The following is a 25,574-nucleotide window of genomic DNA, read 5'->3' on the forward strand; positions in this document are numbered from 1 at the left end:
GTTTTGACTTTACACTTGTACTCAGTCATGCTATATTCTATTGTTTTCATAACTCAGCCATGTCTACTCTACTTAACACCTAAAATGATATTTTAGGCTGAGCATCATGTTTTACTGTTGCCCGAGTGGCTTGTGAGAATTTTGACTGAGTAAGGCCGAGGGCCTATGTTGTGAGGAAACACCTGATTATGATTATGAGGCAGAGGGCCTGATATTTGTACGCCACGAGGTGGCTTGCTGATATGAGGTCGAGAACCTAGTGATGATGCCACGAGATGGCTTGATATTGCGCTTGGGCCGTAAGGGGCCCCTCCAGGAGTCTGCACACCCCCAGTGAGCGTGGGTACCCATTGTGATGTGAGATATATCCCGAGGGGCCGGTATTGTTTTATGTGTTGCCCGAGGGGCTGATTTTGTTGTTATTGTGCCCAAGGGGCGGTTCCTAATGTGTTTACCTTCTCTAGTTGCCTGTCTTTTACTTGCTTAACTGTTTAAAAAGGGATTTTAAGAAGCTTAAACTGAACTAAAGGGACCCTGTATATTTTCACTATTTCATTACTTTTTACTGGTTTTTACTGCTTCCTTATAGCCTGTGATGTGCCTTACATGATTTCATATTTCTCAGTCTTTATTTATGATTATTACTCACTGAGTTGGAGTACTCACTTTACTCTCTGCACCCCGTGTGCAGATTCAGGTGCTTCAGGTCTTGCTGGCGAGGGTTGAGAGCTTTCAGCAGATTTCGGAGTTCACGAGGTAGTTGCTCGGCGTTCGCAGCCCCGTGCTTCTCCCCCTTATCTCATTTCTTTTCTTTATTAAGTGTTTCTGTAATAGCCGTGTAGACTTTTCAGACTTGTAGTAGATTGAAAATGCTCATGACTAGTGACACCCCGATGTCGGGCCGTTTTGGTTTAATTTCCGCAAACTATGTTGTTCACTACTTATTTTGGTTTTTTATCATGTTTAAAACTTAATACTTATTATTTTAATTGCTTAAAATTAAAGTGGGAATGTGTCGGGTGGCCTTGTCTTCACGAGATGTGCCATCACGATCAGGTCCGAGTTTAGGGTCGTGACAGGTCAAGAGTCCCTTTCCACTCTAATCAAGGCAACCATGACATGGCTAATGTCACCATCTTGGCGTAACAATCAAAAATAGCGTGATAAGGTGACAACCAACTCATACCCAAGATAACATCAAATTCTACCATATCAAGAAGTAGAATATCTATACTTGTCTCAAGGCTCCCGATATAAACCACACACGAACAATAAACTTGATCTACTACAATAGAATCTCCCACATGCGTGGACACATAGACATGAGCACTCAAAGAATCACGAGGCATGACTAGATATGAAGAAAAATAGGATAACACGTATGGATAAGTAGAGTCCGGATAAAATAGAACTGAGACATCTCTATAGCAAACCGTAACAATACTTGTGATGACGGTATCAAATGACTCTACCTCAGGACTGGTTGGGAATGCATAAAAATGGGGATGGGCCCACCACTCTAACCTCCTCCCCTCAGTCGACCTCTAACTAGCTAGCCTCCACCTAACGGCCTGACCACCACCTCTACCAGCCTTACCCCCACCTCTAGCTGGCTAAGCGGGCAGTGAAGCAACCGGTGCCGGAATCATGGAACAAGAACTCTGTTGTGGCATGCCACCCTACGACCTAGGGCAAAACCTCGCGACGTGCCTTAGATCTCCATATGTATAGCAAGACCTTGGTTTCTGTGGCTGCTGAAGCTTAGACTGAACCTGACGGCCTGGATACTCACTGTGATAGCTCTAAATCGGTGGTGCACTAATGGGAGCTAAAGGTGAATTGTAGGCTCGCTGCTCTAGACGATACCCATATGAATCACGACTGCCTGAAGTACCGTGGGATGCTTGGAGAGCTGACTGAATCGGCCTGGGAGGATTGCCTCTACCAAAAGAACTTCTACCTCCAGATGAGGCACCGTTGGGAGTTGGCCAGTTTTACATATGTAATAGTTAGCATTTATAGCTTTTTTCGATTAGCAATTTTCATCTTTGATTTTGGACAAAATTGTAAACATTGAATTCTAATTTTGGATTATTATTTATGTATTAGCCACTAGGCATCTATACTAGTCATATATTTGCTAAAAAAAATTAAAAAAAAACCTTCAAGAGTTGCTTTTGCTCGTCTCTGCCACTAGTGGCATTATTTGATGGGCAAATAAGGAAAAATTCCAAATTCATGTTTGTTTTAAGGGAAAACAAACTACATTTGGGTCATCCTTATTTTAAGGAAAAAATATAAAATTAATCGACCGATCAAAAAACTAATTATATTTGCTAATCAAAAAATATATAGAATGTGTATGTTATATGTATATAATACACACATATTAAAAATATTTTATCGGCTATTATTTTTAGGAGGGCTAAAATATACTCATATTTCTTCCATTTTAATTGGGTAATTATTTATTAGATTGAAAATAAAAAATAGAGAAGCGTAAAATAAGAAAATAGTACCGGAAAATTTGTTTTCCGACCTCTATGATTTTTATGTAAATTAGTGAAAGTTTTATGATTTTTGTGTGAGAAAACAAAGTTATACGACTTTTGTGAAAAAAAATCCATAGTTATATGATTTTTGTGTGAGAAAATAAAGTTATATAACTTTGATAAAAATAAGTCATAGTTATATGGCCATTTGTGAAATTTACCCTGTACAAGAATATTAAAGCTAGAATAATTTCAGCTGAAATCTAAGCAACGGCTAGTACAGTTATTAAGAGCAACACAGACATAATAAAATATAAAATAATAAAAGGTTGGGCAACACAAGTGACCGTTAGAGCGCTCCTCCTAATATTTCATCAAAATCCTCTTTCCCTAAGATCACAAAACTATCCGTTACCTAGCTAGCAGCTCTCCCATTCTTGTACCACAAAACTCCTCTGTGGTTTTAGGTTTATTCTCTGCTATCTGTTGGATTCTTTGAAGCTCAGAAAAAGAACAACAACAACCATGGAATCAAGAAGAAAGAGTGGAATTAACCTTCCACCAACAATGTCGGAAACCACTCTTCGGCTTGACGCCTTTTCTTCTCCTCCCAGCTCAAAGCTTCGATCTAGAACAAGCAACTTGGGATCCCCAATGTCCAACAGGTCACCTCGGACTATATCAAACCTGTCATCATCCCCATCATCCAAATCTGCTACTTGCAGTGATAGGTTCATCCCCTGTAGATCTTCGTCGAGGCTACATACTTTTGGGCTGGTAGAGAAGGCGTCTCCTGTCAAGGAGGGATCAGGAGGAACCAACAACGATGCCTACTCCAGATTGTTGAAATCTGAGCTTTTTGGGTCTGATTTTGGTTGTTTTTCTTCTCCTGCAGGTGGTTCCCCAATGAGTCCCAGCAAGAATATGCTGAGGTTCAAGACTGAAAATTCAGGGCCTAATTCTCCTTACTCGCCTTCCGTTTTGGGGCACGACACTTCCCTCTCTAACGAGGTTTCTACCCCTCCTAAACCCCCTAGGAAAGTCCCCAAGACACCCCACAAGGTATATATATACATATGCTCTGTTTTTTTTTAATTCACTGATGACTAGAAATAATCAACTAGACTAGCTTGAGAATTTGGTCAAGGGATTACCTTATCTTTTGCCCTATTGTTGAAAACCATTATGTTGCTTGGATTGTAAGGTGGACTCAACTCAATGTTGGTTGAAAGAGTTTATCTGATTTTCATGGCTACAATGACAGGTTCTGGATGCACCAGCACTTCAAGATGACTTCTACTTGAACCTAGTTGATTGGTCCTCTCAGAATGTTCTTGCTGTTGGGTTAGGAACATGTGTTTATTTATGGACAGCTTCAAATAGTAGAGTGAGTATCTAGCTTGGGAAATACCTTTTCTACTTATATCATAGTAATTAACAACTATCTGAAACTTTCAGAATATGAATATTTGTTGTCAAGGTGACAAAGCTGTGCGACTTAGGACCCACTGATAGTGTCTGCTCAGTCCAATGGACCAGGGAGGGATCTTATATATCTATTGGTACAAGTCTTGGGCAAGTTCAGGTAGAGATTAGATTGTCTTATATATATCAGTCCTGTATAGAGAGAGAACCTGTATGAATTCTTTCTTTCTTTCAGGTTTGGGATGCCACACAATGCAAGAAGGTTAGAACCTTGGGTGGACATCAGACAAGAACAGGAGTTCTTGCATGGAGTTCGCGCATCTTATCTTCTGGTAGCAGAGACAGAAACATCCTTCAGCATGACATTCGCGTTCCTAGTGACTTTGTGAGCAAGTTTGTCGGTCACAAGTCTGAGGTAAATTTCCACAACTTGAGAGATTATTATCGATAATAAATATTCTGAGCTAAATATGAATATAACTATCAGGTATGTGGACTAAAATGGTCTCATGATGATAGAGAGCTCGCGTCAGGGGGCAATGACAATCAGGTATATAACATAACTAACTATCACACATCTATCTCAAGTATGTTATGTTGTTGCTGATGTTACTTGTGAATTATGATCAGCTCTTAGTGTGGAATCTGCGGTCCCAGCAACCAGTTTTGAAGCTAACAGAGCACAATGCAGCTGTCAAGGCCATTGCCTGGTCTCCTCACCAATGTGGCCTTCTGGCATCAGGAGGAGGAACTGCTGATCGCTGCATTCGCTTTTGGAACACAACAAATGGCAATCAGTTGAACCATGTGGACACAGGAAGCCAGGTCTGAATAACATTTATTCTGTATAAAAAATCTATTTGACAACAAAAAGTTAATCATATCATATGCATGCTGCACCTGCAGGTATGCAATCTTGCCTGGAGTAGAAATGTGAATGAGATAGTTAGCACACATGGGTATTCCCAAAACCAAATCATGGTGTGGAAGTATCCATCAATGTCAAAGGTAAATTTATATATATATATACACATTATCTTAGGTTGTAATTTTGAATATTTTGATTAAATGGGCAAGGTGACACAGGTAGCGACTCTAACTGGCCATAGCCTGCGCGTCCTGTATCTTGCCATGTCACCTGATGGACAGGTATTGCAAGACTATATTTCAAGTGTGTTCTGAAACATTATGAGAGAATTAAAGGATATACTACTTATTTAATGTGGTCTCGCAGACAATAGTAACTGGAGCAGGAGATGAGACATTGCGCTTTTGGAATGTATTTCCCTCAGTAAAAACTCCTGTAAGTCAAAATATCCTCGAGTGACTTGTGAATATTATTTAACCTTTGAACTGAGATTGTTCTTTGTTCCCAGGCAGCAGTGAAGGACACGGGACTTTGGTCTTTAGGCAGGACGCACATACGGTGATGGAGTTAATCTTGCTGTAAATGGAAATTGAAACGTATTACATACATCTCTAGTACAGCTGAAGGGCGAAGATACATACACAAACAAACAACATACTATTCTTTGCATATATGCATGCCTGTAACAATCTCCCAGAAAATTGCGCTGTTTTTCTTTACTTTTTCAATTCACAAACATCCATATACATACATTTCTTTGCAAAATTTGCCTGTAACATATACATCCTTTTGTCTCTTGGATGAACAAAGAAATATGTCAACTGTACCTCTATCTAATTTGGGAGCGACAATCACTCCGAAAACCCAGCTGCTCTACAAGTTTCTTTCTTCCTATGTCGCTTTTATTGGTAGATTAGCGTCGATTTTAAACCTCATTATTCTTCATAACCTATGCGATATTGCTATTATTTTATGTCGAATTCAACGTGAAACCATTCAAGCAAATGACAGAATATTACTTGTCCTCATAAATTACTGAAATAATTGCCTTCTTTAAAAGACTCAAATATTTAATATCTTTTTTTGTATCTATCCAATTTTAAAGACCCATTTTTTTTTGTATACATCATTCCAATTGATCATTTAAAAACTTGTTGAGTACGCGAAATAATTATTGAAAGAATTACAAGAAAATACATTTGACTTCACGCTATAACAAAAAATGGCCTATATTTTTTTAAGTTTACCCGGTATAGCGCAGTTTGTATAGAATTTGAAGGAAAGATTTCAATTACTAAACCTCTTTTTCCCTACACGAATGCTCTCTCCATGTGCCTCTTCATTCTCTACAGGCCTCCTCTATATTTTTTTAGGTACGCGAAATAATTATTGAAAGAATTACAAGAAAATACATTTGGCTTTACACTATAACAAAAAATGGCCTATATTTTTTTAAGTTTACCTGGTATAGCGCAGTTTGTATAGAATTTTTAGGAAAGATTTCAATTACTAAACCTCTTTTTCCCTACACGAATGCTCTCTCCATGTGCCTCTTCATTCTCTACGGACCTCCTCTATATTTTTTTAGGTACGCGAAATAATTATTGAAAGAATTACAAGAAAATACATTTGACTTCACACTATAACAAAAAATGGCCTATATTTTTTTAAGTTTACCCGGTATAGCGCAGTTTGTATAGAATTTGAAGGAAAGATTTCAATCACTAAACCTCTTTTTCCCTACACGAATGCTCTCTCCATTTGCCTCTTCATTCTCTACAGGCCTCCTCTATATTTTTTAGATACTCTATAATTTTTAAATCTATCTTTCATCCTATCTTTTCTTCTCTCTAATTTTCAGCTCTAATTTTCCGCCACGGACGAAGCTAGAGTTTTCAGATTTGGAAGTTAAAATTTTCAGATCTGGAAGTTTTTATTGTGAATTGGTGATATCAAAAGGAGTTCAAAATTTAAATTTGAAGTGATTTGGAGTAGATTTGAGTTAAATTTCAGAAAAATCGCAACGAAGAATACAAAGTTAGTTTTTTGTATAATTATATATAATAGTGTATTTGAGTGTATAAACACATCTTATAAACACATTTGAATTCATTTAATGGAGATTTGGACTGATTTTGAACAAGAATAACAACTGAAAATCGTGGAAGAAGTTGTCTACAAGATTTTCACAAAATCGTGTTCAAAATCATGTCTACACGTGGAAGACGTAGACGAACTTCTTCCACGATTTTTAGTTGCAATTCTTGTTCATAATCAGTCCAAAATCTCCATTAAATGACTTCAAATTTTATATACAACCTCCTTATACTATTTCTAACAATTCTAGATAATACTCACTCCAAATTTTTCACAAAATCAAATTTGGAATCTAAACCCACATATTTAAGCTTGTTAAAAATTTAATTTTCTCCACCCAAATGGATTTGGTTTGTTGAACTAATATTTGAGTTACAGTTACTGATTTGAAATTAACTTAAAAGATTGAGCAATCTTTTTTAAAAATTAAATGGTAATTTAGAGAACCTATTGGAGTTGAATGTTAAATCTTAGCCTATTATTTTTGGGCTAATTGGTTGTAAATTGAAATATGAGCTATAAAATTGAAAAGTAGGGATCCCAGTTGTTCTTATGTGAAATTTTTCTAATATTATTGGCAATTACAATTTAAACAACTTTAACTATCTTCTAAATATTATAGGGTGAGAGATCATTTAAACAACGGAAAGGGCCTAAAGTGCCTCTGAAGTATTAAATTTGGTACAATAATGCCCTCCTTCTACCTTTTTGAATAAAAATACTCTTACAGCTTAACTTCTGGCTCAGCTATACCCCTATTTCTAACAGCCTTTCCATTAAAAAAAACTTTTTTTAATCCACGTGTAATATTTTTATTAGCTGAACTTAAAGACCAGCCCTAAACACTAACCCAACCCGTAACCGTCCCGTTACCCACCCACGCCTTTTAATTCGTTTTAACCAAGTAAAACAAGTTTATCTCATTACATTACACTAGTATCCGTACCCGCGCGTAGCGCAGAAAATAATAAATATAATTTTTTATAAGAATATATATGTTGTAAAGATGATAGATATAAAGGATTGTGGAGATGCTATTATTTTTTGGAACATGTAAATATAATGGATATTCGTATAATACATTAGTAAGGAAACACAATAAAGAAACATGCAGTTATTTCCTAAAGTTCAATAATGTTATCTACTGCCTCAATGAAGCAAATCATGTATACCAGCTAGATTGCCATAAACAAAGGTTTCTAATGCCTTAAAAATTTAGGAAACAGCAAAGCCATAGTATTTCAAGATAGAAAAATCAGGTTTCACAACATACAGTTACGGAAAAATTACTCCCCACTTGCACAACCTTGACATTCACAATATACACTCTATTCCAGCAACTTCCCTAAAAAGAACTCATAAATACTATCTTGCAAGATTAAATACGATGGTGAAAGAATTGCACGTAGTGATCCAATCTCTTCTAAATCTAATTCTAGAGCTGCTTCGAACTGAACATCTTTTCAAGATGATTCTAAGCCAGAACATCTACCGCAGAAATATGAAAGAAATGTTTGAAAATGTGCTCCCGTATCAGCTTCCTCTACTACAAAGCAGCATCTACATTGTGCATTTAGTACTGCACTTCCGCACTTAGTCCATGCGAATGCCAGAAAGATCCATAAGACAAAAATGGGCTCTTATGATGTGCAATATTGAATATTGGCCAGAATGTTTCACACTTTCTTTTATCATCATTAAGGTATTGCCATCTTTCAAAACCCAGAAAACATAAGTCAAGGTCTGGAAATTCTAATAAGACAAAAAAGATTGGGTAGGCTCAATCAACTACCAACCCTCGGGGTATTTTATATGATTTGTCTTGACACACTTGTAAATTTTGCAGGACCTTTCATCTGGACAAAGGAGAACCAAAAAGATGTCAAAGAAGGATAACAACCTCACAAATGAAAGTTCGTCAAGTAGATGTTCGTCATCTTATAGTGTACAAGCTATTTCTTCAAATAGTGTAGTTAGGGGAACAAAGACAGATGATTGACATTTGAAATCGAGTAGGAATCAGGTTATTACCATTTTTATTATTTCTCCTCTGGTCTACTTCATCTATTTTATCAAAAGGTTTAAAATAAATAAAGAGGAAGTTGTTGCTGGTGCAATGTGTTCTAAATTTAGATACTTCTCTTTCTATTTCCTTAAAAGTTCTAAGGGGGTTGTGACCGGGAGGCTAGAGCTGTTGTTTCTGGAAAAAAAATATCGAATGCGAGGGAAATCTAGCTCTTCTGCCCATGAAAGTACTGGTGTTACATAATGCCAGATTCATCATCATTCATCGCCTTGCATACTTTATCTTTACACCTCTAAGATGTTGTATCCTTTCCGAGTGTGAATATGATTAAATTCTGAATTTTGGTGAAATAAGCAGGTTTATTCGACTGGGTATGTCTTTGAATTAAGAGCTCTCGTCAAAACTTGTCAAATTCTCTGGAATTTTCAGTTAACCGCATACTTCAAGGCAACAATGCACTATAGAAGTATAAAATATGTTTTCCGTTATGATCAGTATGAAATATATTTTGTTTTACTATTCATACACTTCCAACTTTTATCATAAAAAAATAATATATTTATAGATAATGAAAAAGCAAGTCAGGTAACACCTTTATAAGAATGGCATTAAAGAAACATACTTTGGATCCAACTGTTGAAGTTTGGCAAAATGCCAAAGTCCCACATTGGTTGGCAGTTAAGTTTGGGGGGATTTTTTCCCTATAAAAGAAGGCCTAATGTTTAGGATTGAAACACACCTCTCATTTGCCTTCTCATCTGTTTAAGGCATTTGTATCTTCTCTCTTTAGTATTATTTCACTTGTATTTTTGGAGTGAAATAAAATATTGGTTGTGTCCGAGGAGTAGGCAAAATTAGCCGAACCTCGTAAATTCTGGTGTTCCCTTTATTGTTGCTTTATTGTCTTATTTATTATTTGGTGGCTGTCATAATTTTTGGTATAGTAGTTGTGACTTATTCACACTCTATACATTTGGCTTCCGCAACAATTGGTATCAGAGCCAAGGTACTGTCTAAGTATGCTCTGTGGTTGCAGCATAGTCTGATCTTCCACATCAGAAAAGATTTATCTTGGTAACTGAGTCAAGGTTCTGTCTGAGTATGCTCTGTGGTTGCAGCTTAGTCTGATCTTCCACACCAGAAAGGAAATAATCTTGATTTGTGTCGTCAGCTATTAAATAATATTTGTGTCAAAGATGGGAGACAATAAACAAGAAGAATCTACATCAAGTGTCAACAATACGTCATCATTGGCATCTTCGCTTATGACAAGAATTGTGTCAAATGCGAAATTTGCGGTCGAAATATTTGACGGGTCCGGACATTTTGGGATGTGGCAAGGCGAGGTTCTAGATGTCCTTTTTCAACAAGGGCTAGATCTGGCCATTGAAGAAAAGAAACCAGATGTTATTGGAGAAGAAGATTGGAGAATTATCAACCGTGTTGCTTGCGGTACCATTCGATCCTACCTTGCTAGAGAGCAGAAATATCCATACACAAAGAAAACTTCTGCAAGTAAATTATGGAAAGCACTGGAGGATAAATTTTTGAAGAAAAACAGTCAAAATAAATTGTACATGAAGAAGAGACTGTTTCACTTCACCTATGTTCCTGGTACCACGATGAATGAACATATCACCAGTTTCAATAAGTTGGTTACAGATTTGCAAAATATGGATACAACTTATGATGATGGTGACTTGGCCTTGATGTTGTTGGCGTCACTTCCTGATGAGTACGAGCACCTTGAAACTACTCTACTCCATGGAAATGACGAAGTTTCTCTCAGAGAAGTTTGTTCGGCTTTGTACAGCTATGAACAAAGAAAGCGAGAAAAACAGAAGGGCGGAGAAGGAGAAGCACTATTTGTGAGGGGTCGTCCTCAAAATCAAACGAGGACAAAGAAGGGAAGATCCAAGTCAAGATCCAGACCCAGCAAAGATGAATGTGCCTTTTGTCGAGAAAAAGGGCACTGGAAGAAAGACTGTCCGAAGTTGAAGAATAAGGCCAAACATAACAATGGAAAGGCCATTATGGATTCAAATGTAGCTGATTGTGATGATTCAGACTTCTCATTAGTTACAACAGAGTCATCAACATCATCAGACATATGGTTGATGGACTCGGCTTGTAGCTATCATATGTGTCCCAACAGGGACTGGTTCGTGGAATTTCAAGAAGGAGAATATGGAGTCGTCCACACAGCGGATAACAGCCCTCTTACCTCATATGGCATTGGTTCAATACGATTAAGGAACCATGATGGAATGATCAGAACATTGATAGATGTTCGATATGTACCGGATTTGAAGAAGAATCTCATCTCTGTAGGAGCCCTAGAATCAAAAGGGTTCAAAATCATTGCAGAAAATGGAGTGATGAGAGTATGCTCCGGTGCACTAGTGGTAATGAAGGCTAATCGGAAGAATAATAATATGTACCGCTATCGTGGCAGTACAGTTATTGGGACAGCGACAGTGACATCCAGTGACGACAAAGAGGCAGAAGCAACCAAGCTATGGCACATGCGCTTGGGACATGCTGGAGGAAAATCCTTGAAAACTCTATCAGATCAAGGATTGTTAAAAGGAGTAAAGGCTTGCAACTTGGAGTTTTGTGAGCATTGTGTCAAAGGGAAACAGACAAGGGTTAAATTTGGTACAGCGATCCATAATACTAAAGGCATTTTGGATTATGTACACTCTGATGTTTGGGGTCCTTCCAAAACACCTTCATTGGGTGGGAAGCACTATTTTGTAACCTTTGTTGATGATTTTTCTCGAAGAGTGTGGGTGTATACAATGAAAAACAAAGATGAAGTGCTGGGAATTTTTCTCAAATGGAAGACGATGGTGGAGAATCAAACAGGCAGGAGGATCAAGTGTATTCGCACAGACAATGGAGGTGAATACAAAAATGATCATTTCAATAAGGTCTGTGAAAATGATGGCATCGTCCGACACTTCACTGTTAGATATACACCACAACAGAATGGAGTGGCAGAACGTATGAACCGGACCTTGCTGGAGAAGGTACGGTGTATGTTGTCCAATGCTGGCTTGGGCAAAGAATTTTGGGCTGAGGCAATTACATATGCATGCCACCTCATTAATCGTCTACCATCTGCTGCTATTGATGGCAAAACACCATTTGAAAAATGGTACGGAAAACCTGCTGTAGATTATAACTCTTTGCACGTGTTTGGCTCAACTGCATATTATCATGTGACGGAGTCAAAATTGGATCCAAGGGCAAAGAAGGCTATTTTTATGGGAATTACTTCTGGAGTCAAAGGATATCGCTTATGGTGTCCTATGACAAAGAAAGTAATATTCAGCAGAGATGTTACCTTTGATGAATTTGCTATGGTAAATAAGGTAACAGAAGATACCAAACAAAATGAAGGTGCTTCTAAGCAGGTGGAGTTTGAGGGAAAATTTATTTTTCCTACACAAGAAGCAGAGGAGGAAACAAATGAAGATTACCCTCTGGAAGGAGAGCCAGTAGAGGAGATTCCAACTCAGGAATCTCAACAACAACTTGAATCAATAGTAACCAGCAGGCCAAAAAGAACAATAACGAAACCTGTTCGTCTCATAGAGACGGTTGCTTGTGCAACCTCAATTGTAGCTGATGATGTTCCTACTACTTATAAAGACGCTGTTCAAAGTTCAGAAGAAGATAAGTGGAGGATTGCCATGAATGATGAGATACAGTCCCTTCATCAGAATCATACATGGAGATTGGCCAATCTCCCGAAGGGAAAGAAAGCAATTGGGTGCAAATGGGTATTTGCAAAGAAGGAAGGATTTCCTAACCAAGTAGATGTTCGCTACAAAGCAAGATTGGTGGCCAAAGGATATGCTCAAAAGGAGGGAATTGATTACAATGAAGTGTTTTCTCCAGTTGTAAAACATTCCTCCATTAGAATTATGTTGGCTTTGGTAGCACAATTGGATTTGGAACTAGTTCAGATGGATGTAAAAACTGCGTTTTTACATGGAAACTTGGAGGAGAAAATCTACATGACTCAGCCAGAAGGATTCAAAGTTGCTGGAAAAGAAAATATGGTGTGCAAACTTGAAAAATCGTTGTACGGATTGAAACAATCTTCTAGACAATGGTACAAGCGATTTGACGAGTTTATGTTGCGGCAAGGGTACAAGAGAAGCAAATACGATCATTGTGTGTATTTGCACAAGCTTAAAGATGGTTCCTTTGTATATCTTCTCCTATATGTTGATGATATGTTGATAGCTTCCAAGAATTCGGAAGAAATTGATAAGTTGAAGATTCAACTGAAGAAGGAGTTCGAGATGAAGGATTTGGGTGAGGCAAAGAAAATTCTTGGCATGGAGATAATTAGAGATAGACGTTCAAAGAAACTCTGTTTATCTCAAAAGGAATATTTGAAGAGAGTACTTCAACGTTTTGGCATAGATGACAAGACTAAGCCAGTTAGTACTCCACTTGCTTCCCATTTTAAGCTAAGTACTACTATGTCGCCAATGGATGAAGCTGAACGAGAGTATATGTCAAAGGTACCATACGCAAATGCTGTTGGTAGCTTGATGTATGCAATGGTTTGCACAAGGCCTGACATTTCACAAGCTGTTGGAGTTATTAGCAGATATATGCACAATCCAGGGAAGGAGCATTGGCAAGCTGTGAAGTGGATTCTACGGTATATTCATAATACTGTAGATGTCGGGTTAGTTTTTGAGCAGGAAGACAATCAGTTTGTAGTTGGATATTGTGACTCAGATTTTGCGGGTGATATGGACAAACGAAGATCAACTACTGGTTATGTGTTTACTTTTGCAAAGGCACCAGTTAGTTGGAAGTCTACTTTGCAGTCAACAGTTGCTTTGTCTACAACAGAGGCAGAGTACATGGCTATTACAGATGCTGTGAAAGAGGCAATTTGGCTTCAAGGATTGCTAAAGGAGCTTGGTGTTGAACAAAAAGGTATCACAATTTTTTGTGATAGTCAAAGTGCTATTCAATTAGCGAAGAACCAAGTTTATCATGCAAGGACGAAGCACATTGATGTTCGGTATCATTTCGTACGAGAAATCATAGAAGAAGGTGGAGTCACGGTGAAGAAAATTCATACTACAGAGAATCCTGCTGATATGCTGACAAAGGTGGTGACTGCGGTCAAGTTTCAACATTGTTTGGATTTGATCAACATTGTTGAACACTGAAGATTGAAGATGAAGACACAACCAAAATTTGTTATTGAGAGAGAATTGAAAATGTGGAATTTTGCCAAGGTGGAGATTTGTTGAAGTTTGGCAAAATGCCAAAGTCCCACATTGGTTGGGAGTTAAGTTTGGGGGGATTTTTCCCCTATAAAAGAAGGCCTAATGTTTAGGATTGAAACACACCTCTCATTTGCCTTCTCATCTGTTTAAGGCATTTGTATCTTCTCTCTTTAGTATTATTTCACTTGTATTTTTGGAGTGAAATAAAATATTGGTTGTGTCCGAGGAGTAGGCAAAATTAGCCGAACCTCGTAAATTCTGGTGTTCCCTTTATTGTTGCTTTATTGTCTTATTTATTATTTGGTGGCTGTCATAATTTTTGGTATAGTAATTGTGACTTATTCACACTCTATACATTTGGCTTCCGCAACACCAACAACATAATCCCCATATGAACCAAATGACTTTGTGAAAGTTCATATTGTAATGTCCACATCAGCCGTGCCAATTCCCAAGATTTCATAAACACCCCATTCTATTTTTCCATTAGCTCCTATGTTGTGAGCCTCATCCGAATAAACATATGCGTAGGATGAGAAAAATACATCAGAAATAAAGACATGAGAGTTAAACCAAATAGAGTCTCGTAAGGCCTAGGAAAAGAAAATTAGTGTTTCAAATAAAAGAGAGCTTGTTATAATATTGAAGCAACTATTGTCATGGCAATGAAGAAGCAGAAGCTAGCTCTTAGAGCAATTACTAAAATCATAGTAATACCGTGTAGTACCTTGTATTTATCGCAAATAGCAACAATCTCTGGTAGCTGGCATAGCTCCCTTTCCAATCTGTACATGCCCTCAAATTAACAGTTATGTTCTTCCATGGTGTGTGTTTCTGAATTATTCCTCAGAGATATATTTTCTCAAAACCTTCTCCAAGTGAGAAAGTCGTAAAGAAGTTAGGGCCAAGCAAAACATTAATACGAACTAAGATGACTGTTTAAATATGTTATGACTAAAAGGACATAACCCAAGTTGCAGAAACATACTATTATGTTGAAAAAGGCGAATAGTAGCTCCAGACCCTCAAGCAAAATTTACAATAGAGTTGTGGTTGGGTGAATCACTGATAATCAAACCACCCTGTAAATTAAAATAAAAAATATAATCACAAATAAAACATAAGAATAACCTTTATAAACTTTTTGTATCTTTCCAATCAAAACAGGAAGCATGGCTTAATTTGTTACATAACGCATGCATGCAATATAAGTGTTAATATGCTAAAAATTTGACTTAAGGTCTACTTGAGAACCCATCAAAATAGAAGTTTTTTTTTGTGCACTTTAGTGGAAGAACGAAGTGGTTATTATATTCAGATATGGTCATTATGTGTTTATAAACTATTGTTCATTTTGTTTTAACTCTTTCCTCTCTTTTTTGGTTTTCTAAAATTTGCTATTCATTCTTGTTATTTTCTTTCTTTCGATTTTCCCCTTTTCCCCATCTGTTATTCTTTCTTTTTTCTTTTTTTTTTGTCATTTTCCAAGTTAGCTCTATCATTCCCTCTTGTTTCTTTATTTTCTGTTCTTTTTTCCTTAATTTTTCCAAATTTGCTATTTCCTTTTATTAGAGATTTAGATTATATGTTTTAGCGTATTAAGTGTAAAGAATTTTTTCTATTGTAACTTATCATTTATATATTTTAGAGGTTGTAAATCAATCGCTTGTTATGCTACATTTATATATTATCGTTAAATACTACATACAATTATCGCTAAATGCTACATACAATTATCGTTAATTGACTTCTAAGTAGATAGAGAAAAAATATTTTGCACCTTGTTATATAGTTAACCACTAAACTCATTAAAAAAAAAGATTATTATCCTCCAATATCCCTTGTCAAACTCCCTGTCTCAACACCTACGACTATCAAACCTTAACTTAGCAATTGTTAGAGTTACAGACAACATCTTGCATTCGTGACTTGTTTCAAGCTCGTCGTCAGTGGTGCGCCCATCATTTTGAAATTCAAGATTCGCCTCTGCAAAGAATACACTAATGAGAATATACCAGGCCACCAATAAGAAAACAAAATTGTATTTAAGAGGTAATCACTTAATAGTTTACATTATTTTTTTATAACACATAAAAGAGGAGCAATAAGAAGCAAAAGGTAATTGGCAACCTACATTAAGTTTGTATTAATCAAACAAACAGAAAGATGAAAGCTATACCTGACCCAACTACTTGTGCATCTAACCAAGTACTTATGTAGGGAGGGAAAACTTCTCCGCCCCAACTGTCCACACTACAGCCGCAAGCTCTCCTTTTCTAATCTCAAAGTTTGTATTTTTCAACTCTTCTTTTTCACCATCCCAACAAAAAGCTCCATCTTTTCACCTGCATAACAATTCAACCCCCACAACTTTTCAGTCTTTCCATAACTTTATTCACTAACTCCTTACTCATCATATATTTGTCTAATCTATAAACAGATAACATTGATTGCGAAAGCGAGATCATGGATTGAGGAAAAACCCCGATCGGTTCTTGCAACATCGTGAAGAGAGATGTCGCGGAGAACACTATCTGCTATAGAAGCAGGAGCTTTGCTACTTTATGTCTAACTACTGGATGCTCATTGACATTTTTAAGAGTGCTGGACAGGCTGCATTTGAAGCATTTTTATTTTGTAAACCAACTATATTTGCATCGAATTGCTTGAAATTTCTCTAATTTGATGAATTGGTGAAGCCATCCTTCAAAAGTTGTAGTAAGAAATATTATGCAGAGCAGAATAAAGAGAGAATGAATTTTTAAACCTCCCTGTAAATGACCAAATTAAAATAAAAAATATAATCACAAATAAAACATAAGAATAACCTTTATAAACTTTTTGTACCTTTCCAATCAAAACAGGAAGCATGACTTAATTTGTTACATAACACATGCATGTAATATAAGTGTTAATATGCTAAAAGTTTGACTTAAGGTCTACTTGAGAACCCATCAAAATAGAAGTTTTTTTTTGTGCACTTTAGTGGAAGAATGAAGTGGTTATTATATTCAGATATGGTCATTATGTGTTTATAAACTATTGTTCATTTTGTTTTAACTCTTTCCTCTCTTTTTTGGTTTTCTAAAATTTGCTATTCATTCTTGTTATTTTCTTTCTTTCGATTTTCCCCTTTTCCCAATCTGTTATTCTTTCTTTTTGTGAGCACGTGATTTTTGCCCTATATGAATTACTCCCATAAATTCAAAACAAAATAATTTCTTTCATTATTTGCAAATTTCGTAGATTTTCGTAGCATTTTTTGTTATTGTTTGCATTTGTCTGCGTATGTTTAATTTTGTTAAATTATGAAAAATACAAAAATATGTTGCATTTGCATTTAGGGGTTAATTTTATATTTTTAAATCAAATAGTAATTTAGTTGCCTTACAAAAATGAAAAATCACAAAAAAAAATTGGTTTATTTCGTTGGTTTTCCTTTATTTTGGTATTTAATTAGTTGCAATAATTATTAGGGTTAATTAATTTAATTTTTTAGGATAAATTGGTTTAGGAATTAAGTTGGATTTTGTTTCATTTTCATTTTTTTGAAAAGAAAAGAATTTTCGAAAATAAGAATTGAAAAGGAAAAGAAGGATGAAAGTCAAGAATTCAGTTTTGGGCCAATTTCACCCAAATTCGCTTAAGCCCAAGTTATTTTTCCCCTAGACCCGGCCAATCTGAGTCCAAACCGGCCAACCCAAGACCAGACCCGCTCCCAATTACCCGGTCCACCCCCTTACAATCCAAACGACCCCGTTTTGTGTTGAGTAGATCTCAAACGTTAACTTTCCTTGATCCAACGGTCGTGAAGTTGGGGGAGGGGGGTCGATAGTATTTATATGTCCGAACCTCTAACCCCTCCTTCCAATCGTCTCTCTCACCCCCCTCTCTCTTCAGATACTAGAACCCTAATCCGCCGCCACCATTCCCCCACCGCCTTAGGGTGGCGGCGCCACCCCAAACTGCCCCAACTAACACCCTGAAATCCCCATGACCCTCTCTTTCCGAATCCCTAACCCATATCCCTCGAATCCCTCTCAATCCCTTCGAATCTTAAATCAAAGATTCAAGCCCTAAAAGCCCAAGGCCAAATTCATACATGCAAGGCTGCTCCTCCAAGTTTTCTCAGTTATTCAAGGACGATTTTGTCACAAAATAATGTTGTTCACTTGTTCTTGACAAAGAACAAGCGATTGACATTATTTGAGGATTAAATCGGAATATCATTCGCGAGTTCGAGCCTGGGTCGGTGAGTTCCTTCTTTCTTGTATTCTTTCAGCCTTCTTGCCTCTTCTCTTCTTCTCTTTTTCTTGGGATAATTCAATTGAAAAATTGACCAAAATTTTTGGCCGAGATGGAGTACTGTCCGTTTGTTCCTTATTAGTTTTCTTTTCCAAGTCTTGTTCTCTGATGTCGCTTGGTCTGTTTAATTTCCCTGTTAAAAGCATGACTAAATTTCTGAGTTCACCCTGTTTTTTTCAGCCTTCTAGGTTAACTTAATTAGGTTTATTTGATAACTTCATTCAATTCTGCGTGTTAGTTTAGGTCTTAGTCTTGTGAAATCGTTTAGTTGTTTTCTTACGTTTGTCATAATTTGCTCAGTCTGGTTCAATTCATTTTGCTGTTTGGGCTTTGAATCCATTTCAGAATTTACTCCAAGGGACTTGAATCAAGTTTTGAGTCCGGGCCTGGCTTAGCCATTGGGTCATTTGACCCATGACCCATTTGGTTTCCTACAGTAAAAACAGGGATATTAAGGGGTATTTTGGGTAGTCTAGGTAAAGAATCTCTGAATAACTACCTAGGAAGCTTCTAGGAAGTTGGGGTTAGGGTTAGTTGTGAATTTCTGGTTTTTTAACTAGGGATATCTAAGCTATAATGAAAATTTCAGAAGGTGCAAAGTGCAGACTTGATTTTCTTTAAGCTGCCCTAATAGCTTGCCTATAAAGGCATCATAACTTGACACTCAAGTTAGATTTTGAGAGAAGGAAAATTCTGAAAACTTTGGAAACACGCTGATCTCTCTGCATTCCTTTATGGGAAATTGTTCAAAATTTTGAGTGATTTGAAATTCTGACCCTCTTCATTAGTTTGAATCTTTTGAAAACTCTAAATTCTGCACTTGGGTTGAAGATGGTTTGATTTTTGGGTTTCAAAAGTGGGGTTTGAGCTGGTTTTGTATGGAGTACTATCTAGTTTGCTGTTTCAATTCAAATTCCTGGGTTTTGGCTGATTTCAAACACTGTTTCATTGTTGTCCTGTTTATTGCCTACTGATTTCTACACTTCTCTTGTTTCCCCTTTCATTTCCAGGTATTTTTCAGCACTATGGATGTCACTTGAGTGTAATTTGAAGTGTGGATTTGGAAAAGTTGATGAAATTTGAGGCTATTTGTTATTGAGCTTCATTTCTCCTACTTTCAATCATATGCATAACATGTAACACTTAGTTTTTTTCTAGAAAGATTCTGATTAGTATATCTATCAACGAATTGAATGTAATTAAAATTTGGAATATGTTAGTTTATTAAGTGTTGTTCTCTTATGTTTTTTCATCAAACTATGTAGTCAATATTGGACTTTTTTGCCTTGTTTGCTCATCTCTATCCTTGCCTCTTGAATCTGGTTTGTACTAGTGGGTGAATTATGAGTTTAGTTTCTTTGGTTTACATGAGCTAGAATCGAAATTTTTCCAGTCAAGTTGCAGGTGTTGAATCTGTGCTGGTTCAGCTAAAATCAGTGGTTCGTTTGGTGTAGATTTCTGATTTTTAGCTTTGCCCAGTAAAGGCTGAAATATGACCTCCTGTTAGTAGTATGGAGTAGTAGATGTCTTTCATTTTCTGTCACCTTGAGGTTATGCACGCTGTTGGTTAAAGTTGTGATGGTATTAGATGCTGGATAGCAAGAATGAGTTGATGCTTAGATTGTGTCTCCTGCATAAAAGGAAAGTGACGATAGATGTATTCTGGTGTTTGTTTAAAGGACAATCATTAATTGTTTTGATTTTCTTAAAGCAATATGACTGGTAAATTCGAATTCGAATGCCTTGGCCTTGTGCGTTGTGGGGGACTCGATACTGAGTTTTTCACTCAAAAACAGCGAGGTTCTGAATTTGGGCTCATTCCTGGGCCCAAGCTTGATAGTCTCCTTCGAATGAGACTTGGGTTATTCGAGCCTAAGTCTCCTTTGCTAGTCAGCATTTTTAGTCCAAAAGTAGTGGTAATTCTTGCCCTTAGTCAATTAGATTTCACCAATTAAATCATGAGGTGCGCCATGCCTAACAAAATCTTGAAATGCATGGCCTCTCGCTTAATTGATATTTTAATCCTTAGAAATTGAGGCATGCCATTTAGTTGAATTTTTCATGGCCCTCACAAATTTGAAAGTGCGTAGTTGCTTTAGGTGCGCTATATTGATAATTTACCTTCCTAAACTCGGGTGCGCATTTATGTGACTCAAATCCAAATCTCAACAGCGTTAGATAAAATATGTCGAGGACCGCGGGTGCATTTTTGTGACATGGTTCAAGACGTATTTTAATAACTTTGCAATCTTCCTAAAAATGAATAAAAGCGGTTAATAGGTTAAAACTGAACTATAGGCTAAAACATGTGTTAAAATCATATAATAGGCCAATGGTAACAGTTGAGCGACCGTGCTAGAACCATGGAACTCGGGAATGCCTAACACCTTCTCCCGGGTTAACAGAATTCCTTACCCGAATTTCTGGTTCGCGGACTGTAATACAGAGTGAATCTTTTCCTCGATTCGTAATTTGAATCGGTGACTTGGGACACCATAAATTATCCCAAGTGGCGACTCTGAATTTTTAATAAAATAATACCATTTCGATTGTCACTTTAAGTTGGAAAAAACTCCCTTATATACTCCCTTCCGGGGGTGTAGTAAAAATACAGGTGTGACAGCTCTAGCGACTCTGCTGGGGATCGAACCTAGAATCTCTGGTTCAGGGTTCAAGAATTCGAGCTTAGAATAGTTGTTATATTTGGCTTTATTTATTATCTGGTTTTATTCACATGTTTGGGCCTAATGTGCTAAATGTTGTTTTTTACCGCTTTGATATCGTTGAACTGTATATAAACTGCTACGAAACCCCTCTCTTCTCTCTCCCGAGGAGTGCACGCTGGTCGTGACTTCTTTCTGTTAGTGTCATATCCCAAATAGAACGAGGTTAGGACAAGTTTCAAAGCTGGATGATCTTTTTGTTACCGGTACGCAGCCCCCCCTCGGCCCGACTCGAGTTGTTCACTCGGGTAAACCAGGTCTAGAACAAATAAACCCAGGTTTTAAACCTAGTATAACAAGACCTCATGCCGGATCCCTAGTAGGAACGTTTGTTTGCATCTTGTGCATTTTGACTTTGGAGACTCAACATAGGGGTTGGGTCTGTCTAGGACAGGTGTACCCAAAAATGAAAAAGACCATCCTAATGCATCCTACTTGCTAATTGTGCATTTGCTTCGGATTTGCATGTTGACCGGCTTATAGGGAAAGGTTGAGAGAAGGAAAGTCAATGTGAGGGCTAAGAGAGATGATTGCTTGTTTTTGGAAAAACCAATGTCCAAATGGTACTGAAACTCTGCCGAAATTTTGAAATTTTTTTGTTGTTTTATTTTGAAAAAAGAGAGAAAAAAAGAAAAAAAAGAGTTGGTTTTTGTTTTAAAATTGCCCGAACTACGTCAGTTTGATTCTCACCGGATGTGGGATACGTAGGCAACCCCCATCGGGTCCAACTACCTTTTTGCAAAAATAGCCCAAGAGGCATCAAAATTTTCTTACTTTGTTGGAAATAAGTAAGGTGAAGTCATTCTTGTCGAAAATAGCCGAATGTCCCTAAAAGGACGCCGGAAGGCTGTTTTTGCAAGAACAGCGGCCTTTGGTCATTTTCAAGGTTTTTGCCGGTTAGCCAACACAACCTTAAAATCTTCATCCTCGAAGTGCTGAAAGGCCGTATTTGCAAAGCCAGGTTTTTTTAATTTAATTTTGAAAAAAAGAAGAGAAAAACAATGTTAACTTTGTTTTGTGAGTCAAATGAGTCTTGATTTTTCTTAATCACCCTAATAAATATGCAGAATGAGCACGAGTCAAAGTTTGCCAATAATAATCATGAACAAGATCCCTTTGGAGTTGCATATGTGGTGGGAGGATCTGGGTAAATCAGAGCAAGACAAAGTCAATCTACATTTGGGAGGCCTCACCGGGTTGTTGAATATAAGGCCTAGAGGAGACATCATAAAGGCGTTGGTTACATTTTGGGACCCAGCTCACAACGTCTTGCATTTCTCGGATTTTGAACTCATGCCCACCTTGGAAGAGATAGCAGGTTATATGGGAAGTACTAAAGGTCTGAGGCATAAGTATCTGATCGCTCCAAGAGCTGTTAACTCTTACAAATTCATGGATTTGCCAAAAATAAGCAAGGGAGTCCCGTACTCCGAGTTGGAGGATGGTTTTCCACTCTACGTTTTATATACCAGAGGTACGGGCATGTAGGAGGATTCAACAACTCGGAAAGCGGTTTGTAGCAAAGGGAACCGAGCAAAATGGGATGAGCATAAACATTTCGCTTTCATGGTAGCTTTCTTAGGCCTCGTGGTGTTTCCCCGGAAAGATGAGAATATCGATCTGCGGGTGGCTGGGGTCGTCAAAGTCTTGATTACCAACACCAAGAGCACCCTTGCCCCTATGATAGTATCTGAGATATACCGAGCTCTCACAGCTTGTAAAGCTGGGGCAGATTTCTTCGAGGGATGCAATTTGCTACTACAAATGTGGATGATCGAACACCTGTGTCACCGCCCTCAGTATATGAGTTGTGGGACCGCAGAGAAAAGTTGCGTTGAAGAGTTCGACACAAGGATTTCAGGGTTAAAGTTCCCATAGGGGTTTGGAGATTGGGTATCCCGCCTTCGCTCCATCACTCCGGGGCAAATAGAATGGACACTGGGTTGGCTTCTTGTTAAAGAAATTGTGTATATGCCCGCCACTGGTCCTTACTTCCTCCTAATGGGTCTTTGAGGCATTCAGCCTTACGCTCCATACCGGGTGATAATACAGTTGGGAAGGTGTCAGGTGATGCACCCAGATGAAGATGTTAGTGTTTATGCGGTCGAGGTTAGCTCCGACAGCCAATTTCATGAAGAAACAGTTCGTTCTATTTGGAACGAGTGCCAGTATTTGACAACGAACACTCGAGTGCGTGACCGATCTAGAGGCGAGGTCTCACCCGCCTATCTTGCATGGTATAGAAAGAAGAACGCCACAAGGGCTGAACCTGAAAGACCAGCCAAAAAGCCTCACATTCAGGAATTCATTGAGGTGTTGCAAGAACAGTGGGATTGGTTGGCCAAGGAGAATGAGTACAGGGCCACAATAGGAAAACTGGTAAAGCAGGTCAGGGATCTCCAATTTGAGAATGGTTTGCAAGCCGCGGCGGATGAAGGTGAAAAGAAAAAGCTAGCCAAAGAAAATTAGGCCCTTCGAGACCAAATTCGAGAAATGAAAACAACAGCTGAAAATCCCGCCAGAAGTGCAAAGGATGAAAAACTTATAAAGAACATTAGGCAGAAGGTGGATGAGTATGGTTGTTTGAACAAAGCAGAGGGTGAACTAGCCAGGGCTCGAACAAAATTGTCTAAGAATGCGGAAGAACAAGCGCACCTAGTTAAACAGTTAAAATAGAAATACGACAATGAGGTTGCGGGGTTGAAGAAAAAGGTCATCACCGTTGAGAACAAAATGATCAAGCAGGTGAAAGACTTTAAGGATGAAAGAGAACACTGTTATACAACAATGGCACAGTTAGAAAGAGACCTGAAACAACTCCAAGAACAGAACCAAGTAGCCGAGCAAACTTTGGAAGCCAGGGCCCAGCAGATTGGGAGTTTGTTGCAAGAAAAGGGTGTCATAAGAGAGAGGGTCAGAAGGATCGCCGACTACATTGCGATGAAGTGCAGTAGTTGTGAGGATATGACTAGATCCATGTTCTTTGCCACCGCGGTGACCTTTGTTCGCCAGATAATGGAATATCTCTACCGCCTCCAAGGGGATTTAGCGCGTAGGCCCGTGATGAGACCGAATGATGTCCCGCGGGCCCTAGGAGCAGTTGAGGCGTTGATGTATTCATGATTTTCATTGGAGTCTATTAGTCTATTTTCGAGTCTATATTTTCATTTTTCTGTTTGTGTTTGTATTTTCATCTTTTCATCAAAGTCTGTTAGTGTCTTTTTGAGTCTGTTAGTTTTTGAGTCATTGTAATCAAATGATTTGCTTTTTATGAAAATTTGAAAATCCCAAAATATTTTATTTTTACACTTATCCCAGGAACTACGCTTGGTCTGATTCGTGCGGGGTCATGATACGTAGGCAATCTCCATAGGATTCGACCATAACCAAAAGAAATAAAAAGAGTAATAAAAGGGAAGAATAAGAGAGAGAAGGAAATGAAAAGAGAGAGAAAATAAGAAACAGTGAGAAGGAAACAATGGCAAAGCAAGAAAGAGTCATAAGAGAATAAAAACAAAGAGAGACCAAGCAAGGAAAGATAAGAATTAAAAAGAAAAAAGAAAGAAAAGAGAAGTTGCAAATGAAAATAAGGAAAAGCCGGGATGACACAAGCAACTGATCAAATGCATAATAGAAATAGTTAACTGCTTAGGTGCATTCACTCCTCAAATGTGCGGTTGCTTATCTGTTAAAGCCCTAATCGCTAACAAGTTTGTTATTGATGAAATTATCCAGTTCAGGTAGGTGGTTAGTTTGATTGGCATTCTGGCAACTCATTCCTATAACACCCGGTCCAAAAACAAGCTGAACATGGCCAACCAGGAACTTGAGGCAAGTATTGTCAATCCATCAAGAGAGGTGGAAAAATCGGAGGTTAATCTGAGAGATGAGTTGTATAAGCTGAAACACCAGATGGCTGAAATGTACCAAGCATGGGCAAAAGGGCACCCACCGCCAGTTTACCCCGCCAACCCTGCTTTTATTCCGCCATTGGCCCAGCCCCAGGAACCTCCCACTATGAACTCATCTCCGGCCTTTCCCCTCTACCAACAATGCCACGGCACCACGTCCCACACATCACAAGCTCCACCACCCAAACAAGTCCCGTACCCTTCTCCACCAATCACTCCTGTTTTTGTGGCACCCCCACCTGCTGCATTGCACCGATCCTCCAATGAGCCTCTGTTCCAGACTCACGACAACCAATATTACCCCCCGGAGCCCACTTTCAAGGTTCCTGAACCCTATTCCTACACTCCTCATTTTGACCTCCCTGCGAAAACCGAAAAACCATCTAAAAATCCCAAACAGGAGGAGATGTTCAGGAAAGTTAAAAGCCTGGAATAGTCATTCAGGGACATGCGTGGATTG

The 25,574-nt window shown here is 38.0% G+C and overlaps 1 protein-coding gene across 1 annotated transcript; it reads left to right on the forward strand.

Moving 5' to 3' along the window:
• Positions 1-2,831: 2,831 nt before the first annotated feature.
• LOC104236546 (B-type cell cycle switch protein ccs52B) lies at positions 2,832-5,664 on the forward strand. Its single transcript, XM_009790488.2, has 10 exons — positions 2,832-3,554; positions 3,757-3,879; positions 3,973-4,077; positions 4,153-4,332; positions 4,405-4,467; positions 4,548-4,742; positions 4,824-4,925; positions 5,004-5,066; positions 5,152-5,220; positions 5,294-5,664. Exons 1-10 carry the CDS (start codon positions 3,018-3,020, stop codon positions 5,345-5,347), a joined length of 1,491 nt encoding a protein of 496 aa, XP_009788790.1. The 5' UTR covers positions 2,832-3,017; the 3' UTR covers positions 5,348-5,664.
• The last annotated feature ends 19,910 nt before the right edge of the window (positions 5,665-25,574 follow it).

Source organism: Nicotiana sylvestris, chromosome 5 (assembly GCF_000393655.2).
Source record: "Nicotiana sylvestris chromosome 5, ASM39365v2, whole genome shotgun sequence".
In the NCBI taxonomy this organism is placed as follows: domain Eukaryota; kingdom Viridiplantae; phylum Streptophyta; class Magnoliopsida; order Solanales; family Solanaceae; genus Nicotiana; species Nicotiana sylvestris.

Excerpts from the sequence above, each read along its gene's own strand:
- LOC104236546 (XM_009790488.2), top strand. The coding sequence starts at position 3,018 with ATGGAATCAAGAAGAAAGAGTGGAATTAACCTTCCACCAACAATGTCG. Across the intron at positions 3,880-3,972 it reads GGACAGCTTCAAATAGTAGA|GTGACAAAGCTGTGCGACTT; the intron begins GTGAGTATCTAG and ends TTTGTTGTCAAG. Across the intron at positions 5,221-5,293 it reads TTCCCTCAGTAAAAACTCCT|GCAGCAGTGAAGGACACGGG; the intron begins GTAAGTCAAAAT and ends CTTTGTTCCCAG.